Source organism: Herpailurus yagouaroundi, unplaced genomic scaffold (genome assembly GCF_014898765.1).
Source record: "Herpailurus yagouaroundi ecotype Mexico unplaced genomic scaffold, PumYag 161, whole genome shotgun sequence".
NCBI lineage: Eukaryota > Metazoa > Chordata > Mammalia > Carnivora > Felidae > Herpailurus > Herpailurus yagouaroundi.
Window position 1 is genome coordinate 4,260,988 of NW_024412402.1, and position 13,344 is coordinate 4,274,331.

The 13,344-nt window shown below is 39.6% G+C and overlaps 1 protein-coding gene across 4 annotated transcripts in view; it reads left to right on the plus strand.

Moving 5' to 3' along the window:
• SIK2 (salt inducible kinase 2) overlaps window positions 1–13,344 on the plus strand; it is a 119,113-nt gene that overhangs the window by 73,873 nt on the left and 31,896 nt on the right. For all 4 annotated transcript variants that reach the window (XM_040482945.1, XM_040482947.1, XM_040482948.1 and 1 more), the window contains one exon: window positions 7,844–8,005. In XM_040482945.1, coding sequence (XP_040338879.1) covers window positions 7,844–8,005 — 162 coding nt within the window. The remainder of the gene's footprint in view (window positions 1–7,843; window positions 8,006–13,344) is intronic.

The window sequence follows — 13,344 nt, forward strand, 5'->3', positions numbered from 1 at the left end:
TAATAACAACAATAGTAGCAATCATAGCTGATATAATAGCAGCTAACATTATTGAACCTGTGTGTGCCAGGCACCCTGAAGAGGGTTTTTTTCTTTTTTAAATTGCTTTTTTCATGTAATCTTCACATGACCTTGTGAGGTGTTCTATTATTGTTATCCCCATTTTGGGATTAGCAAATGGAGGTGGAGGTGGGGAGTTAAGTAACTCAAGGTCACATAGCAAATGTGAAGACAGAATTTGAACTGAAACAGCCTGACTCATGAGCCTTCATTCTTAGCACTGTATTGGTAAATGCTAGAAGTACCTGCATTGATTTAATAGGAATATGGAAGATTTGTGTACTGCTATAAAATGCAAAAGAAAAAGGATAAATGTTTTTGTGTAAGAAGTGGGGAGAATATTTGCACATAACAAGTGAAACAGAAAGAGTAAACAAAAATTAATAAAAATAGTTACCTTTAGGCAGAGGAAGGGAACAGAACGGAAACAAGACTTCTTGGACTGTATCTCATTGTATCATTTTAAATATCAGGTGAGTGTTTTTACATGTTCAAAAATAAACGGAGAAATATACCACAAAGAGATAGCTTTTCAAATAACTTTAATTTTTTTTTTTAACGTTTATTTGTTTTTGAGACAGAGAGAGACAGAGCATGAACGGGGGAGGGGCAGAGAGAGAGGGAGACACAGAATCAGAAGCAGGCTCCAGGCTCTGAGCCATCAGCCCAGAACTCGACGCGGGGCTCGAACTCACGGACCGTGAGATAGTGACCTGAGCTGAAGTCAGACGCTTAACCGACTGAGCCACGCAGGCACCCCTCAAATAACTTTAAAACATAGTAGTTGGACTATGCATCCTTAGGACAATATAATCTCAAGATAAAAAGAAATGCAAAGAAATTTGAACGTGTAAATTTCATCCATTAACTTTATTGTTAGTAGCTGTTTTGAGATTATTTCATGTATAATATAGGATAAAACAAGTAATTAATGTTAAGAAACAGGATCTTTTTGGGCACCTGGGTGGCTCAGTTGGTTGAGCGACTGACTCTTGATTTTGGCTCAGATCATGACCCCAGGGTTGTGGGATTGAGCCCTGTGTCGGACTCTGCGTTGAGCATGGATCCTGCTTAAGATTTTTTGTCTCTATCCCTCTGCCTCTCTTGAGCCCTGCTTGTGCTTGCTCTAAAACTTAAATAAAAAAAAATAAAAAAAATTCTTTTAAAGGAATAGGATCTTTTATATAAGAAAAGAAGAAATATACATATATAAATCAAAGACAAGTAATTCCTATAATGGTAAATTTGAAATGGAGTGAAGTCATTATTTTTTTTTATATTTAAAAGTGTTTATTTTTAGCTCCGTCCCTGAAAAGTTTTAGAAACGATGCCAACCTTGCCATAAAAAGCATCCTGAGCACCCAGGTACTATTCCCCAGTAAAAAGAACCAAGTCTTCTGGGAAAAATGACTGATTCCAGGTTTGGGGCAGGAACTGTCCCAGTTATGCATGAGATGTTTTTATTATGCCAGAAAGTAACAAAGGCAATGAACATTTCTGTGGTCATGTTAACAAAACAAAACAAAACAGGGTTCTCACTAGTCAAAGATGAAAAAATTGAGCATTGAAAAGAATAATACTTGGGGCACCTGGGTGGCTCAGTCGGTTAAGTGTCCGACTTTGGCTCAGGTCATGATCTCGCTGCTTGTGGGTTTGAGCCCCGTGTCGGGCTCTGTGCGGACAGCTCAGAGCCTGGAGCCTGCTTCGGATTCTCTGTCTCCTTCTCTCTCTGCCCCTTCCCTGCTCATGCTCTGTCTCTATCTCTAAAAAATAAATAAACATTTTAAAAAAATTAAAAAAAGAATAATACTGTAGTTAATTGAAACAAATTGAGTATATAAAAGTAAAAAAAAAAAAAAAGGAATCCATGCACCATTCTAGTACTTAAGAGAATCATAAAATAGAAGAAGAAAAAATTAAAAACAAACAGACCTACAAATCTTAATAGTTATCATTGGAGGTAGCTAGTGTGCCAACCCCTTACTCTGGAAATTGGTACTTAAGGAGGAAGAATTAAGCATTCATCCTTCCTGACCTATTTTATAGTTCAGGATAACTAAATAGCTCTAATTGACAACAGAGGAATTTCATCTAATAGATGTGGCAGGAATGAAGTAATTAGAAAAATCACAGTTTTGCAACCCCTAATGAAGTAACTGGTTCAGGTTCAAACACCAGTGAATACTAAAATTAGTTTTGTGGTTCTCAAAGTACAGCCCCCGTTCCAGTATCTTAGGCATCATCTGGTACTTCTGAAAAATACACAAATTCTTGGGCCCTTTCCAGCGTCTACTGTATCAGAGACTCTAGAGATAGATCCTAGTGATCTGGCTTAACAAGCCTTCTAAGGGTTCTCACGTACCCTGGAGCTTATGAACCATATTAGGAAAAAGAGGGATGAGACTCTAATTGAAGGATCAAGCAGTCACTCCCAGAATGCAGTGATCAGTCTTAGCACTCCTAAAAGCAGAATCAGATGTTATAATCCTCCAAGTTGATGCACCTATGACATATTCTTGCCATGCTCCAAAAAAATTAAACCTGAATCTATTCTGTTCTTTGAACTTGAATTCCAAATTATAGGAAATACAGGAGATAGAAGAATAAGTTAAGCAATGTCATGAGGAAGCAAAAGACAAATCCAGAATGTAGGATGACTGACCTAGTTTCTTTAGCAAGTCAGTGGCATAGGAAAATGGGGGGTGGGGGTAGGAAGACTGTTCCAGAAAAAAAGGATTCCAAAGACAAAATAAGCAAATGCAGAATGTACATCTTTTTTGGATCCTGATTCCAGTAAGCCAACTGAGGAGATTCAGACTGTGAATTAGATGATATTAAGGAATTATTAATTTTGTTAGGTGTGGTGATGGTATTATGGTTATGTAAGAAAATGTATTTTTTAGAGATACATACAAAAGTATTTAAGGTGAAACAAAATGATGCCAAGATTTGCTTTAGGTTACTATGGGGACAAAAAAAAAAAAAAGATGAAGCAAGTATGCAAAATGCTGATAACTTATAAGTCTGGGGGATTCATTATACTATTTACTTTCACATATGTTTGAAATTTTCATAATACAAAATAGAAAATTTAAAAAGAAATCTACAAAAATATTTATTAGGTTCTATTTATTCCTGTGCTAGCCTTTATCACAGTGTATTATAATTGCCTATTTACTTGTCTATACCAATATTTCTCAAATTATCAGTATTGAGAGACCAGTTTTTTAATTATCCAATTTGTCACAGACCATGATTTTTGTAATATATGATAAAAATCAATTACCGGGGCGCCTGGGTGGCTCAGTCGGTTAAGCGTCCGACTTCGGCTCAGGTCATGATCTCGCGGTTCGTGAGTTCAAGCCCCGCGTCAGGCTCTGTGCTGACAGTTCAGAGCCTGGAGTCTGTTTCAGATTCTCTGTCTCCCTCTCTCTCTGCCCCTCCCCTGTTCATGTTCTGTCTCTCTCTGTCTCAAAAATAAACAAACGTTAAAAAAAAATTTTTTTTTAATCAATTACCATAAAAGCAAAATGGGAGAAAGGATATACAAAATATAACCGTAAAAAGTTTTATTGTTAAAGTCAACATAGAAAGTTAATTTCACTTAATCAGGACAAATGTAAAATAGAAAAAATAATTTTTTAAATTGTGCCTATTCACCAAAAATACACATATAGGCAATTAGTGTGGAGAATTGCTGTTACACTTAAAATTTTGTTGTGTAACTGGGGTGCCTGGGTAGCTCCATCAGTTAAGCATCTGACTTCAGCTCAGGTCATGATCTCACAGTTTGTGAGTTCAAGCCCAGGCTCTGTGCTGATAGCTCAGAACCTGGAGTTCTGTGTCTCCCTCTCTCTCTGCCCCTTCACCATCCCTGCTCGCTCGCTCGCTCGCACTCTCTCTCTCTCAAAAATAAATGAACATTAAAAAAATTTTTTAATTAAAAAAAATTTTGTTCTGTAGCCATAATTAGGTATTAAGTTTTTAATGTAAAACATGTTACCTAGAGGACCATGTGTATTAATTTGAGCTTGGATTGATAACAATGCCCCTCACTGAGGAGGATGAGGTATATACCTAAACTAATGTTATTTCAGCCACAGGTTTATACCTCTGTTACATCTGTTACCGATTTCTTAGCAGAAGGTACAGTTTTCAGTTTTCTTTTTTTTTAAATTGTGTTTTTTTTCAACGTTTATTTATTTTCGGGACAGAGAGAGACAGAGCATGAACGGGGGAGGGGCAGAGAGAGAGGGAGACACAGAATCGGAAACAGGCTCCAGGCTCCGAGCCATCAGCCCAGAGCCTGACGCGGGGCTCGAACTCCCGGACCGCGAGATCGTGACCTGGCTGAAGTCCGATGCTTAACCGACTGCGCCACCCAGGCGCCCCAGTTTTCAGTTTTCACTACAGAAATCATACAGAATAAGGAAGGTCCTAGATATGATGTAATACTTGCTGAGATTTTTACTTACAGGGTGAACATACCAACCTCTTTAAACAGGAAGTCTCTTCATCTCTGGAAAATGGGTGTTGTCATTTTCCTCACAGTGTGTTACAGATTTATTGACCTGTGACGATTCTGGCTTTACATGGTGATTTTAGGTTCAGGTAGACTATACCTGCCCCTCTCCCCCCAGACTGTCCCTTTCCTGCCTGGCTTCAAAGCTTTTCTTTCCCTTTGGCCGTGGTAGTATTAATTTGAGCTGATCACTTCTAAAAATAGTCAGTACTGTAGATTTGTGTTTCCCAGGACTCATTTTTTTTTATTTTTTTTTAATGTTTATTTATTTTTGAGAGAGACAGAGGCAGAATGCGAGTGGGTTAGGGGCAGAGAGGGGGAGACAGAGAATCGGAAGCAGGCTCCAGTCTCTGAGCTGTCAGCACAGAGCCCACCGTGGGGCTCGAGCCCACGAGCTGTGAGATCATGACCTGAGCCAAAGTTGGACGCTCAACCGACTGAGCCACCCAGGCACCCCTCCCAGGACTCATTTTGTAATCAATAGTTGGTTGTTGTTATTTTTTCCATACACTTCTCTTTGTTCACACTGGACCTCTTGGGTTTCTCTGTGTTGCCAGAATCACAAACATTTTTTTCCATTAAGTCACGTTGACTCAGCATTTTCAACAGAAAGAAATTTTGTCTATCTGAATAAATCATTTATTTATGAAAAAAATTGTCTCTTTAGAGATGCAGTTTAAGTGGCATTTGGTGTGGCATTTCAGGAAAGATAATGCTAACTAGCCAAAAGATAATCCTACACAGAAAACATGTTGCATTTGCCTCAATCAGTTGTATTTGCCCAAGGGGCCAACCCTTCCTTACGGATTTCCCAGTTCATCCAGCATAGAAATGAGGCTCTGATTTACTCTTATGAGCAGAAAGCACATTGTCCACTTGCCAGTTTACTTAGACATAGTCACTCTGATGACAGTTTGGACATTTTGACTGAAAATTCAACATGTTCTTAAGTGAACCGTTTTTCCCTTTAGAATCACAAACGGCTATTATGCAGGCTCTGTAACGGCAAGAGGGAGATGTGATGAGCTGATCACAGCACATACAGAAGCATATACGAAATGTCTGTTTCCATTTTTTTTTTAATTTGGGTATAGTTGACACACATGTTACATTAGTTTCAGGTGTGTAACTTAGTGATTTGACAGGTTTATACATTATGCTGTGTTTACCACAAGTGTAGCTATCGTCTGTCCCATTGCATAACTATTTTAGTATCATTGACGGTATTCATTATGCTGTGCCTTTTATTCCTGTGGCTTAATCATTCCGCCTATCTTCCTCTCCCCTTCACCCATTCTGCCCAACTCCACACTCCCAACCTCTCTGACAACCATCAGTTTGTTCTCTGCATTTATAGGTCTGATTCTGCTGCCTTTTGGGGGCGGGGGGGTGGGCTATAGCCGATGTCAGAGAAATTACTGCTTATGCTTACTTTTAGGATTTTTATGGTTTCATGTCTCACATTTAGGTCTGTCTGCTTACATTTAAAGCCTCTAACATGTATAGTACTATGATATTTTTACAACACTAATGATGATGCCACCCATCTATGATCAGACTTTAATCAGCTAAGTATTTTTAAAAACTGTACCTCTGATGTTTTGTGCATAGTATTAAAGCAGTGTGGGGAGTACAGAAGAGAATGATACGGTTCCTACCTCAGAAAGTGTAAATGAAAGTATCTTACTTTCTAACACACAGTGTGTTAGAATTAGGCTGTGTGTGTGTGTGTGTGCGCACGCGCGCGCGCGCACCCAAATATGCACACATGCTGAGATATTTATGGTATATGTGCAGGTAACTAAAGTATGAGACTGTGTTGTCAGTGGTAAGGAGTTCAGACTAGAGGTCATTTCTACTTGAAGTGATGAACTGTTTAAGGGCAAGGTGGCATATGAGCAGGGTTTCGAAAGGATAGTGAGGATTTCATCAGAAGTCTAGTAAAGAAGCTTGATACGGTTTTAAAAAAAAAAAGTCAAAGTTTCCAGATCAGCTATTCACTTACCAGTTGTGTGAATTCAGCCAGATTACTTAATCCCTGTGATCTTCAGCTTCCTCACCTATAAGATGAAAATTAGAATAATCCTTATCATGGAGTGTTTTTAGGAACATTAAGTGACATATAGTGATATGAACAAGTTTTGTAAACTGTAAAATGTTGTACAAATGTTAGTTTTACAGTAAATATTGAGAATGTCATGACCCAAAGCCATGGGATCTAAGTATCAGTAAACCACATAGCCTAGAACACAAAATGTATGAAGATGACTGAATGTTGATTTGTCCATACGATTCCTAACTTGGGAAAACAACCTTAAATCTTAGAAAAGCCTTTCAAGATTCATGCTGACCTTCTTCTGCAAAAGATCATTTTAAAAGACTTAGATTTTCAAGCGAAAATTGAACTAGCTATAAATGTTTAGTTTTCTTGAGTTAATGTAAACATACGCAGAATTAATTCTCAGGTAAACCGCTTTAGTAGAGATTGTAACACTGCACAAACATAGCTAATGTATCTTGCAAAGTGTGTGTGCTTAGAGAACATGGCTATCACATTTGATTTAGAGGACAAGTCTTGGGTGGATCAGAGGTGCTCCACTGAACAAAACAGGGTGTGAATTATTTAAGCTACTACGAGGGATCCCTGTATCGTATGTTACAGGTGGCTTGTACAGTAACTCCATGAAATGATTATTTAAAAGAAAGATATCCCTTGTCTGATGAGATGTCAGAAAATGGATTCATGGGTGTTTTTTACAGAAGTTTCTTTTTTAAATGTGGTTAGGAAAAATATTCAATAAATTTGTAAACAAAGGAGTGGAGGGAGTGCCTAGGGCATAAAACAGCATTGGGAATTATACTATGAATATTACGTCACTTGCATATTGTCTTGTCTTGGGCTCTCTCTCCGTTTATATGGATTCCAGTGAAATATGATTGGAATTACTTTTCTCAAGGCAGAGAACTTGGAAAACAGCATGGTACTTGAACACTCTTACTCATTTAAAAAGCTTTTGAATACATGAAGGGGATTAAGAGTGCAGTTACCTGGATGCGCACTAAGTAATATACAGAATTTTTGAATCCCTGTATTGTACACCTGAAACTAATAAAACACTGTATATTAATCACACTGGAATTAAAATAAGTAAAGAGCTGGCTTTTTGAGGAGAAAAAAATCCTAAGTACTGATAGTGGGGATTTTTGTTAGTTTGGTTTTTGGTTTTGGTGACTAATCCTAAAATCTCTGATGTTTTCCAGACTACCTTGCTAATCATGGCCGGTTAAATGAGTCTGAGGCCAGGCGCAAATTCTGGCAAATCCTGTCTGCTGTCGATTATTGTCATGGTCGGAAGATTGTGCACCGTGATCTCAAGGCTGAAAATCTCCTGCTGGATAGCAACATGAACATCAAACTAGCAGGTAGCTGGGATGCAGCTGGCTCAAACATGACCAGACTCGAGCCACTGCACGTGGGGGGGGGGGGGGGGGGGGGTGCGCGTGCATGCGCGCACCCACAGGCAGAGGTTCAGGAGCATTTCTAGCAGTGACATCACGCTTTCTCAAAGTGTGACTTACTTATTTCATTAGCGCTATGTGTAAGGAAAAGTAAGAGAAATATGTTCATTATTAACGTACAGAGTGGCAGCACTACACCCAGGGTCTGATTTGTGGCCAGGTCCCTTGGTGTGCTATGCTGGAGGAGGTGCAGGTGTGGGAGCGTGTCAGGGAGTGTGGGAGTGTGTCAGGGGGCTGCTGGCCTGGCCAGAGAAGCAGTACAGGTTGCCGGTGACGAGCCCGGCTCTCCTGCTTAAGGCTGGTGGCTGCAGAGAGGTCACAGACAGATAAAAGACAGTGATAGAGGTCAAATGCCTTGCTCCAATACAGTAACGTTTTGATTTATAACATGGAGGCTAAGGGTAAAGATTGCCTTACTAGTTTTCCTCCTACCTTTTTCACAGTTGTAAAAAGTTTTCTATTTTATAGTCAAATTTCTTTATCCACCTGGTCAAAAGTTCAGTGAATATTTATGGGTCAAGTACTTTGCTATGCTAGGTACTGGAATACAAATCCTCTGTTTCTAGAAGTCTAGTGGAGAGAGAAAAATAATTAAAATACAATATGTTGCCCAGAAATGTATGTACAAAATGCAGTAGGAATCCAGGTGAAGGAACAGCAGTCTACCTGAGAAGTCAGGGAGGCTTCACAGAGAAGGTGCTATTTGAACTTAGGCTTGAGAGAGGAATTAGAAGCTTGCCAGGAGGATAAACAGGAGTAGGATATTGCACATAGGCAGGCCGACTGTGTAAATACCACAGATAAAAGGAGAGAGAGATGGAGATTGGTGTGGTGGGGGACTGTGGCTCCATATTGGTGAGACATGAAATCTGCAGGCCCAGGGGATCGACACAGGGGAACAGTAGGCAAAGAGCAGAATATGCAGGGTCTTGGATGCCATGAGAGGTGTCAGAGTTTGTTCTGTTGCCGATAGGGAGCGTGACCTATCGAAAATTGGAGGCTGGGGTGGCAGTGCAGGTGGGACTGGGGTACTATGATTAGATCTGCGTGTTGAAAGGAGGTCTCTTTCTGGCAGCAGAGTGAAGATGGGTAGGAGGTGTGGGTAAGACTGAAGATAGGAAGATTCGTAAGTAATCCCAGGCAGTGGTCCAATTAAGAGAATGTGGGTCTGGGCTAGAGGTTGTAGGTGTGGGAGGGAGATTTATTTCACTTAGGGTTTTGAAGAAGATAAGGGGCTTGGAACAAAAGCTCAGCAAGGTTGCAGGTAGTGTTTGTTCCAGGATTGTTAAAGAGGGCAGAGGCACATCCGGATGAGAGGAGCTGACCGGGAAGTTACCGGCTGACTTCCTAGGTTGGATACTTGACTCCTAGGCTCAGGGAGAAGACAGCAGCCTTGGTTTGTGGCATTGTGGTATAAAATAGAAGTCAAAAGCCTCTGATTTGTGCACATAACTGGTTTGTTTCTATGTCGTTTCCCATCAGTTTTTGCCTTGGGCATGTGGGGGAAAGCAAATAATTAATTTTTACTTCATGTTAATTTTAATAATTAATTTTAAATGCCATTGTTACGTACGGTTCAGGGAGGTAATGGATTTTCCATTCTGCAGGCTATGACTTTTTTGTAATGGGATTGCCTGAATAAGACAGTGTTTGTTTTTTTTTTAAGTTAATTTGTTACATTCCCATTGTATATATATAAAGATTTGTCTTGATTTGTCTTTTTTGTTTTGAAAATGCAATCCACAGTATTGGTGTTTCCATCGTTTTTTTAATGTGCATTCACAGCTCCCATTTGTGGTTTTTGTTTTTGTTTTTCTCCTTCTTCTTTTGGCCCTTCCATGCCATTCTTCTGTAATGCACTTGATGGGAACGTTTTGTTTACTTCTTGAAAGCGTCTCCTGCCCTCAAATTGTCCTCTTCAAACAAGGCTCTTGTTTTTTGAAGTTCTTAACTCTGTAGAAAGAAAGGGGAAACCCCTGCTTCACCATCATATTCCTTTATCACTAAAAGAAAAATTTCACGCACACAAAAAATACCTCCAAGGAGTTCTGGGAGTCTTTTTAGGCAGAGAAAGGTTAGTTGTGTGAGTCATATGCTATAGAAATTACAGAGTGCTCTGTCACTAACATCTCAAAAGAAAATGTCAAAGTAGAACACCAAAGAAACTTGCAAACAAAATATACAGAGCACTCCTTTAAGGTCGTAACCAAGTTTTGCCGGGCTATAATATGTCTCCTTTAATTCTAGCCTATAATATAGGTACGTAAACTCAGTATTTCTAATGTCATTCATTATGTGGTATTCACAGCTTGGTCTCTTTGACCTCCGAATCTGTGCTTCCTCCCCTATATCTTGTTATAGTTTCCAAGCATTATTGGTCAGTTTTTCCTCAAGGGGTTCTCGCTGAATTTAGGGTTTTATCATTCAGAATTTATGCATTTAGTGTCATTGATTCTATACCTCGCAAGTGGGGACACATGCATGCTTGCATGCACACACGGTACATCTAGACACTCAAATGTCATCTTGTCCACATTTTTTTCTGTCATTCTTACCACCATTTACCCCAAATTTTAGCAAATCTTTATTAAGCCTCTACTGTGCTTGAATCCTGGAAATTCAGGTATTTCAAGAATGCAACGACGACAATGAGGGCAAGTTTAACTCTGCTCTCACCCCAAGGAGTTAACCGAGAACCAAGGCTTATCTAAATATAACACAAGAAGATAATTGTTATACAGGCCCCGAGGCTAGAGGAAAGGCTAACTCTGCCTGAAGAACCAGGGAAATTATTAGCTAAGACTTGATTAAGAAGAAGACCTTTGTGGAGGGACAGGGGGAGAGAGAAGCAAGGGGTAAGGTAGGGATGACAGCTCCAAGCAGGTAGATCAGCATGTGCAAAGGCAGGCAGGCAGGCCAAGGAATTCGAACTGTGTAGGGAAGGTGTAGACAGAACTAGTGGAATCAAAGTGTTGATGACACACGATGGGGAAAGAGTCTGGACAGGTAGGCCGACTCAGATCATGGAGAATTTTACATGCCATCAAAATTTAGATGTGTTTCAGTGCCTTAAAGAATTTCTCCAGGATGTTTATTTTTATCCATAGATTTTATAACTTTTTTATACTCCTGCTTTCCTTTAAAAACATCATCTTGTGATCTCTGAGGATTCTTCTTGAATTTTAAAGAATTCCGACACATGTAGGAAAGATGGGACTCCATGGAAAAATGCAAAATTATTCCCGCAAATTGTACTTGGTTTATCCTTCTTATGAAAATCTCTTTAATTGCTAAATGGGTTGAATAATTGAACTGTTTTAGCTATCTTCTTTGTTGAAACTGAGAAAGTGCAAATCAAAACTAGTGTAAATTATAATTTTTGTCTCTGTTCATAAGAGATAAAATGCGTAGAAGTATCAGTGTTTCATTGTAATAAATACAGAAACACGGCTTTGAAATCAGTTTCTAATATATGCTCTTCCAATGAGTAAAGACCTCAGCCACTGATGGGCCGTGGGTCCATCCATACCGGTGTGTGTTCATTGCCCCGATTATGAGACCTCCAGCCTTTGCAAAACACCAGGCAGAATGCAAAGGAATATTGGCTTTTGTTGTGTAGTTGCGGTGCTCTTTCCTCGTAGCTGTTCTGGCAAAGACTGTTCAGGCACGAAGTTGACAATAAGTAGGTGAAGGACATTTTGTTTTATTCCTCACCTTTCCTAATCTGAAGTGTTTATAATAAATACTTAAAGATAAAAATGTATGAATTACTTGGAGGAAGTTTTCAGAAAATATCACAGTTCAAACAAGGCTTCACATAAAGAATGTGGAGTGTGCTATCAGACACGACTGGTGCAAATTCGGGCTATGCCACTTAGTGGCTGTGTGACCTTGGGCTGATTATTTAACCTCACTGTGCTGTGTTGCTGTATATATTAAACAGATTAATCTGTTTCTCAGGAATATTGCGAGAATTAGTGATAATGTTACAGACGAGGGGTAGCAGGTAAGAGTATGGTCTCTAGGACCAGACCACTTGGCTTTGAACCATGGTTCTGCCACTTACTAGATGGGTGACTTTGGACACATTACCTAACGTCTCTGTCCTCAGTTTCCTTATCTTTGAAGAGGGCATGATAGAAGTTCATATCTCATACTGGTTACCAGTTAATATTTGCAAAGTACTTAAAACAGTGCCTGGTACATAGTTAATGCCATTTAAGTATTAAATAAATTGTTAATTAAAGTTCCTGGCACCATGTAAACACTCACTAAAAGGTAGCTATTACTTGTGTTCAGTATATAACTGATTCCATGTGAAAACAAGTCCTGAAAATTTTCATAGCCTTATAATCGCCCCTACCATGTTTTTTGTTTTTATTTAATCACCAAGGCCTTAAAGCCTTATTAATACAAGTCACAGAGGAGTAAGACAAGTTTATCACTTATATTCTAAATTGTCTGTGCTCCATTCAAATTAATTATTTTTCTGAGAGCGATCTTAAATGTAATTAGTAATGTGTAATAGCCTGATGGATCTGACCTGTGCATCACAAGTCACTTGTCTCCAGCCCTTAAGGAAGGCTTCCCTTCTGAATAGACCGTGATCCCCGAGTAGCCCTTCACCTCTCATTATTGCTTCTAACAATCTTCCTGTTTACTAGAAGACCTTGAGGCAGGGTTTCTGTATATATAATTCCAGTTTTGTGTCCTGAAACCAAAAAAGGGTGGGAGAGACCGAGATAGGTTTTATTAGTAAAATATTTATGAAAAGTCTTCCATTGGTATCATTCTGCCACTGGTAGGATGTGAAAAAGAGCTTTGCCTCAGCAAACACGGTGATACCTCGTGTTTATCCTTTAAGCCCACTTAGCACTAGCAGCACATTAAGCCGGGACTGTGGAAGACAGCTCAGAGGGTTTTGTTGAGTTTTGTTTTCTTTTGTTTTCCCCCTCCTTTTCTCCCTTCGTGCTCTCCACCCCATTTGGGGCTAAGGAAGACCATCTTTTTGCTTCTTAGCCCACTGAACCCTCTCATCGGACAAATGTCTCACACTGGTCAGCAGGATCACATTTCATCTCAACTGTGGTGATCATTCTCTCGGTGCCCTCCGGTCAGGTGGAAAGGGAGTGACTGATGTTTGGAAGTAAGCTGTGCAGCTGGCCTTTTCTTGCAGGGTGGGGTGGGGGCAGCAAAGCACACGGTGATGTCAGTATCCTGTCAGTATTCCGTTTACCCAATGT